The sequence below is a fragment of the Otolemur garnettii genome, unplaced genomic scaffold (assembly GCF_000181295.1).
Source record: "Otolemur garnettii isolate 467f Iridium unplaced genomic scaffold, OtoGar3 scaffold00003, whole genome shotgun sequence".
Lineage (NCBI taxonomy): Eukaryota > Metazoa > Chordata > Mammalia > Primates > Galagidae > Otolemur > Otolemur garnettii.
The window spans coordinates 26,215,288-26,223,190 of record NW_003852398.1 but is presented as its reverse complement, the minus strand read 5'-3'; the positions used below and the strand labels follow the sequence as shown (position 1 = coordinate 26,223,190).

Below are 7,903 nucleotides of genomic sequence, written 5' to 3'. Positions count from 1 at the left end.
ACAGAAAGCAGCAAGTGCTGGTGGTTTGCCAGGCACCAGGCAGTTCCCATGTGTCCTCTTTTCTTACTTTGTGACATTCCTGTGAAGTAGGTGCTTTTACTCTTTCCATTGCTATCCTTTCTTAAAGAGTTCAGACCAGTTAACTGAGCAGCTAGTTCGGGGCAGAGCCAGGATTGGAACCCACATGTCTGCTGCTTCAGGCCTTTGCCCTGGAGGTAGTACAGGGTAGCAAACAGCCACTGGGCAGCTTGAAGACGCCCTTTCCATTGGTACCTGTCTGTACTACAAGCCCCATGCCACTCACATCCCTCCCCTCCTCTGCAGCTGTGAGTCCTGGGCCTTCTGTTTTGCTGACAGCCCTAGTTTTTCCTCATTCACCTGGAAAAGCAGTATTTCATCTGTCACATCTGTTAGGAGATCAGCAAAAGAACTAGGTTGCATATGAATGCACAATTTAGATGTCAAAACTTTGTCAGTTTTGAAATATTTCTAAATTAACTCCCATGATACCTGTAAACGAAGTTACTAGGGTTTTAAAATTCTAATTTAAAAATAATAAAAAGCTTCAGCAAGAAAATAGTTTCTTGTATAAGAGTTATTATGTATTTCTTACCCATTAGAATGGCTACTATAAAAAAAAAGTAAAATAAGTGCTTGTGAAGAGGTGGAAAAATTGGAACCTTTGTATATAGTGTTGATGGGAATGTCAAATATGAAAAACAATATGGAAGTTCCTCAAAGAATAAAACATAGACCCAACAATTCCACTTACCTATGACCCCATATGACCCAACAATTCCACTTACATATGACCCCATATGACCCAACAATTCCACTTACATATGACCCCATGTGACGCAATAATTCCACTTACATATGACCCAACAATTCCACTTACATATGACCCCATGTGATGCAATAATTCCACTTACATATGACCCCATATGACCCAACAATTCCACTTACATATGACCCCATATGACCCAACAATTCCACTTACATATGACCCAATAATTCCACTTACATATGACCCGTATGACCCAACAATACCACTTACATATGACCCAATATGACCCAACAATTCCACTTATGTAGTATGGGTATATATCCAAAAGAAATGAAAACAGAATCTATTTTTTTTTTCTTTTTTCTCCCTGTCACCCAGGCTGGAGTGCAGTGGCATCATCATAGTTCACTGCAAACTCCTTAGCTGAAGTGATCCTCCTCCCTCAGCCTCCTGAGTAGCTGGGACTACAGGCGCCCGCCACCACGCCCAGCTAATTATTAATTTTTTTATAGATACAGAGTCTCTTGTTCAGGTTGGTCTTGAACTCCTGGCCTCAAGTGATCCTCCCACACTGGCCTCTCAGAGTACTAGGATTACTGGTGTGAGCCATTGCACCCAGCCTTGGAACCAATATCTTGAAGAGATATTCATTTGCCTATGTCCACAGCAGTATTATTCGTACTAGCCAAAATGTGGAAATAACCCAAATGTACATCAACAGATGACTAGATAATCTCTCTCTCTCACACACACACACATATCATAGTGGAATATAATAAAGCCTTCAAAAGGAAGTAGGTTCTCACATGCTACCACATAGATGAACCCTAAGGGCATGATTCTAAGTGAAATAAGCCAGTCACAGAAAGGCAAATACTATATGATTCCACTTACACGATGTATCTAAAATAGTCATATTTAGTCTGGGTGTAATGGTCCATGCCTGTAATCTACCACTTTGGGAGTCTAAGGCAGGAGGATTACTTGAGGCCAGAAGTTTGAACCAGCATGGGCAACATAAGAAGACCCCATCTCTACAAAAAAAAATTTGTTTGAGTAGTGGGGCATGGTAGCACACATGTGCCTCCTAACAACCCAGGAGGCTGAGGCAGGAGGATCAACTATAATTTCACCACTGCACTCCAATGTGGGAGACAGAATGAGATCTCATCTCTGAAAAAAGTTAAATAAATAAATACATAAATAAAATGGTCAAATTTCTAGAAGTAGTAAGAGTCATGAGGGAGGGGGATTAAGGAAGATATCATTTAATGCGTATAGACTTTCAGTTTTTCAAGATGAAAAATTTCTTAAGATCTTTGGTTTCCAGATGTGCAAGCTCAAAAAAACATTTTTTTTTCCTGAAGATCTATTATACAACAATACTTAATACTACTGAACAGTACACTTAAAGGGGTAAAGATGAAAAATTTTTTACCACAGTTTTTTTCAAGAGTCATTACACACTTGAGGTAGTCAGATGAAGATAACATGTACCAACGAAGCAAGCAAGACCCCTCTTTAGAGAAGGGTCAATCTATTAAGATTTTGAAAGCACCCAAGAGCTTCAAAAAAGAGTTTTGGACAGGGTAGTACCTGTGGCTCAAAGGAGTAGGGTGCCTGCCCCATATACCAGAGGTGGCAGGTTCAAACCCAGCTCCAGCCCCCGCCCCAAAAAAGAGTTTTGGACATACTAACACTTCTAGACATTTAAAGAGGCAGAAGAGTTCAAACTTTGTTCTGGTTCAGAAAGGTATCGGGAAATATGAGTCACTTAAATGTTTATTAGGCACCTACTATTTATAAGCCTGCCCTAATCAGTAGGGGAATGCCACTTTGCCTCTACTCTCAATGAGTTTAATCAATCAGGATTCTTTCCCTCGTTTGTGAAAGTGAAAAGTCAAGGTAGAACTGACTTTAGATCCTTCTTAGGCAGACTTTGCTCCTAGTTGCGAAGTGGCTATCTCTAGCTCTAAGCTTAACCTCCCACCAGCTTAGAGACCAACCCCACCAGGAGTCACCTGCGTGACTCCAATAAAGACCTGGGATGGATTCTTTGGGGTTCACCTTTGGGTCACAGGCGCATCCCTGAACAAACCACTGAGTCCAGAGAGGGTCTCTGTCATGTGACTTAACCTGGCATCCTGAGCCTGGTTGACCACACAGTGCTGGAGTCAGAGGAAGGGGAGTGGATGCTGAGCAGGAAGACATAGTAGACGTACAGTGGACCCGCCATGGTAGGGCAAGTGACAGCCAAGTTAGCAGCCAAGGAAGTGATGGCTCAGGCCAGCTTTGAAAAGTATAGAGAGTAGTGTTGTTGAGGGGGTGGAGGTAGGTATGGTGAGTCCGGATGGGAATAATACGCAAAATAGAGGTGGTTTTGTTGTTGCTATATGTTTGTTTGAGACAGAGTCCCATTATCTTACCCTGGGTAGAGTGATGTGGCGTCACAGCTCACAGCAACCTCCGAATTTTGGGCTTAAGCAATTCTCTTAGCCTCCCAAGTAGCTCAGATTACAGGTGCCCACCACAATGTCTGGCTATTTTATTTGTTGTCGTTGCCATTATTGTTTGGCTGGCCCAGGCTGGATTTGAACCCGCCGGCCTCTTTATATGTGGATGATGCTCTAACCCCTGTGCTACGGGCGCTGAGCCCAAAATGGAGGTTTTGAAGAGCATCAATTTTAATGTCAGGGAAACCTGTGTTTGCATCCCTGCTCTGCTACTGCTGTTGGGTAAATGACTGGACTCCATGGAGCCTGTTTCCTCATCTGTGAGGTGGAAATAACAACAGTACCCACCTCACAGGATCATTTGATGAGGCCGTGTGTGGTGGCCAGCACCTAGCAAACTTTTGACAATTAGCTGCTCTTATTATTACTACATTGCAGAGATCAGCCTAGTGATTGTCATCATCTCTATTTAGGCAGCCACGTGACATGGGTCCCGAATCCTTATGGCATTCTGCTCCTCATCTAGTAACGGGTGGTCTGACAGCATCCACCAAGCCGGTCCGGTAACATACTCCCCTTGTCCTCTCCCCCAGAGGTGAGAAGTACGGCTTCATCACCTACCGGTGTTCTGAGCATGCGGCCCTCTCTCTGAGGAATGGCGCTGCCCTGAGGACGCGCAATGAGCCCGCCTTTCAGCTGAGCTCCAGGGGGCTCCGGCACTTCTGCTGGCCCAGATATGCTGAGTTTGGTAAGTCCCCAAGGCACCAGTCTAGTGAGACTCAGAGCAAGGGAGAAGGGCGTGATTCTTTGAATGAACAGCCGTCTGGACACAGTTTCCAGGCCTAAGCCCCAAGGTGCTGATTGGCATAACTCAAACTCAGCCCTTTGCCTGGCAGCTACCATCTTGTTTTATTCTTATCTCTGGTCCATTTCATCCTGTCCTATGACTAGAACCAAAGAGAGTCAACTCTCCCATGGCCTCAAGGAAGGTTCCATCTTGTGTGGACAGCCAGCTAGTAGAACCATGACCACTATATCTTTGACCGCACAAGGCCAACTGCTGCCCTCCCCCTGATGGGCATTTCATGGTGACCTCTGACAAAGCAGTATCCTTATCCATTAATGGATTACAGTGAAACAATGCTGTCATTATGGCCTTGGCATTTGGGGACAAGATGGTGATGAAAGACAGAGATGTAGGATCTTGTGACTGGCCTTTCCTAAGTTGTTCACTACCTTCCCCTCTCACTGACTTCTCCACCCACCCTCATGCCCAGATTCCAATTCGGAAGAGGCCCTTCCTGCGTCAGGGAAGAGCAAGTACGAAGCCATGGATTTCGACAGCTTACTGAAGGAGGCCCAGCAGAGCCTGCATTGATAACAGCCTTAACCCTCGAGGAATACCTCAATACCTCAGACAAGGCCCTTCTAATATGTTTACGTTTTCAAAGAAATCAAGTATATGAGAAGGAGAGAGAGCGAGCGTGAGCGAGAACACACGTGAGAGAGACTTGAAACTACTGTCCTTTTAAAAAAAAAAATCAATGTTTACATTGAACAAAGCTGCTTCTGTCTGTGAGTTTCCATGGTGTTGACGTTCCACTGCCACATTAGTGTCCTTGCTTCCAATGGGTTGTCCTGGGTGCGCCTTGGAGTGCTGGTCAGTCACCCATTGCCCCTTCCTCCCTTCCTGACTAACTTCCTCTTGTAGACTTGCAGCTGTGTTCACCATACCATTTCTTGTCTGTAGTATGTGGTGATGAAATTGTTACTTGTGAATAGAATCAGGATTATAAACTCATTTTTAATTGAAGATTTAAAAAAAAGTATATCCTTAAAATAATGTATTTATGGCTCAGATGTCCTGTGCCTGGGATTATTGTATTGCTTCCTTGATTTTTTAACTATGCACTGGCATGAGGTGTTTGCCACTGAGCTGTTCTGCTCCCCTTGCCAGATTGCTCTGCAGGTGCTGGGCGGCTGGTAGGCTGGTCCCCAGGAAAACGTGGGCTACAGCCATGATGAAGAGCTATGGAGAGAGGTTTCCAGGCTATTTCTGTCAACCCCTGCACTGTCTCTTATTGAGCTTGTTTGGGTCACATTACCCTGAGAGTCCCCATCTTGTGCCCAGCTCACTTAGAGTGGGTGCCCATCTAGTAGACCTCAAATACCTTGGAAGGAAGTGGGGGCAAGCTGCATTATTCCCATTTTCCAGGTGAGACTGGTCATGTCCAGAGAGGCAAATGACTTGTGTAAGCTCCCATAGCCAGTGAGAAGACAGAGCAGTGACCCAGACTAGGTCTTCTGGTTCCTGGTCCCATGCTTTTGCAGCAGCTGGGGGAAAAATGCAAAGATTCAGGGACGGATTGAGATGAGTTTGGCTAAACTGAGCACTAGGCCGGGAGCCTAAGGCTCATTTCAGGGGATAAGTCAACAGTTGACTTACTAGCATCAGGTGAATTTAAGCTCTGGTGTGTGCCCTGGGTGCACCATCAGCTTCAATCCTGAGTAGTCCTACAGTTTGCCTCCACCTATGGACACAACATCATAGCTTCAGTGACAGACCTGGCAGTGGTACAGATAGACAGCCTTGGAGCAATCATCCTTTCTGGGCCAACTGCCAAGCCATCCCACTGCCTTCAGCTAGTCTCTTGTCTTGGAAAATTGCTTTTGTGGTGTGGGACGGGGGAGCCAGGAGGAGGATGTGAGGGTCAGGGATGGGTGAGACAATCTAGCTCCCCTTCAACTTAGAAAGCGTTCTATTGAACTTTACTTTAAACTTTGTGTTCTTAAGTGATGTCAAAGCCATGCCCAGCTTGATGTTCTGCAGGTGCCTTGGGGGCCATTCATGAGGGGGCAGGGCAGAGTGCATTGCTTCTGCTTCAGACAGAGCAGTTCCTCCAGATCTCTTTCATACATTAGGGTTCCTTGGGGGAATTTTTTGTATTTAAAAACAAAAAGTCCTGCTGCTTAAAAAAATGTGAAAGTGACTCATTAAACGAAACAAGCTAATTGAGCATATTGCTAATGCCAAGCTTAGTTCTTTGAGAATTGATAGGTGATTTTATTTTTTTAAGATTATCAAATACCTCAGTAGGTAAACTGAGCCCATGATCTTGTCCTGGGTGGTGAGCAGAATCCCAGTCACTAAGTAGATAAGGCTAGTGGAGATAGTCTTTAGCAGGGATAGGGAATTTGAGCTTCTGTGTGTCAAGTCCATTGACCTCTCTGGACCCTTTTCTATGAAATGGACTGAGGGGGAGAATTAGGCAGGAATTAGCCAACAGTCTTAGCTTCTGCTAAGGCAGTGTCTAGCTCAAGCTGGCAAATACGTAGCACATGTGGTACTATTCCCAGGTCCCCAGGCCAATGCAGACATAAGTAATTGATCACAGCAGGTTCTTTGAGCCTAGATAAAAATCCTCAATACAGTGCTCTGAGAAGCCATTACTAATTGATTACAGTTTAATTTCTTTGATATGCTGGTCTAATCTTTGGAAGGTTTCCATCTGTCATATAGAAACATGCTGGCTGGATCTCTTGCTAACCCATCCCTATTTTTCATGTCCTAATCCGTGGGAGAAAACTCCTAAAGCCATTCCTTGGCATCAGACTCCTGAAACTACTGTGACACACAATTCCACTTGGGTGGGGCACAGTGGTGGTGGTGGGGTAGTGGAATAGCAGACAGGAACATATTTGGGAAAGGCAGGGCTTAAGAAGATGGACCAAAAATGAGACTTTCCATAGCACAGACCTGTTCATTCAGAATTCCTTTATAGCTATTCACTGCCTAGCACACAGTAGGCACACAATAAACAGTTATGGAATGAAGTAGAATTTTAATCCTTCCACTGCCTCCACCAAATCATGATTTCATCAAGGAGTAGATTAAGATTTCACCCAGTGGGAGCCAGTAGGAAAGGGCACTAGCTTCAGAGTCTAGATAGCTGGGGGGAGTCCCAACTTCACCAAGAATTTACTTTGTTATTTAGGTAAGTCCCTTCCCCTCCCTGGCTTCACTGTGCTGGAGGGAGTTGGGTAATAGGATTTCTAAGCCTGTCTTGTTTGCTTCTTCCTTGACTGTATCTGGCCAGAGAGTCTGCCTTGAGCTGGTAGTACTGCAGGGTAAGGAAATGCAGATTTTTAGTGAAGAATGCAGATTTTTAGTCTCTCTCCTTGACCCCTTTGGGATCAGTTGAAGTTGCCCTTTCATGTCAGATTAATCCAGGGCACTTGAAGTTACTTAGGTTTTGGCCCTTGCGCAGAGCAGAAATATCAGGGCATTGGGTCATTAATGTGCCTAATGTCAGGGCTTGTGGCCGCTGATGAGGGACACTGCCTGCCAAGAGCACCAAGCAGTCTCTGCTTGCCATCCCATACATAAAAAGCTTCAAGTTCTCAAATTGTCCAACACTGCAGACAACCTTTATCCAGAAGGACTCTTTCGGTGCTGTGATTACTTACCACGGAAACTCCAAGGTCTCTCCAGCAAAATCAGTTAAGCTTTGTCTCTTTCCCACCAAATTAAGGGGTAACCCAGAGGGAGCAGCTGCCACTGGCAACCATCTCACTGTAGCTCTGTCCTAGTGTTTGCTCTTCGATGATGTTTACATGTGATCGCCATAAAAGCTTACTGTAGACTGTGTTGATAGCTGCCCGT

At 44.9% G+C, this 7,903-nt stretch overlaps 1 protein-coding gene across 1 annotated transcript in view; it reads left to right on the top strand.

Annotated features, from left to right (window-relative positions):
• The window catches only part of PPARGC1B (PPARG coactivator 1 beta), a 112,205-nt gene extending 107,152 nt beyond the window's left edge, over positions 1 to 5,053 (top strand). The window contains exons 11-12 of the mRNA XM_003782272.3: positions 3,834 to 3,988; positions 4,518 to 5,053. Of these exons, the coding sequence (XP_003782320.1) occupies positions 3,834 to 3,988; positions 4,518 to 4,618 (256 nt within the window). The 3' untranslated portion in view covers positions 4,619 to 5,053. The remainder of the gene's footprint in view (positions 1 to 3,833; positions 3,989 to 4,517) is intronic.
• Positions 5,054 to 7,903: the final 2,850 nt, after the last annotated feature.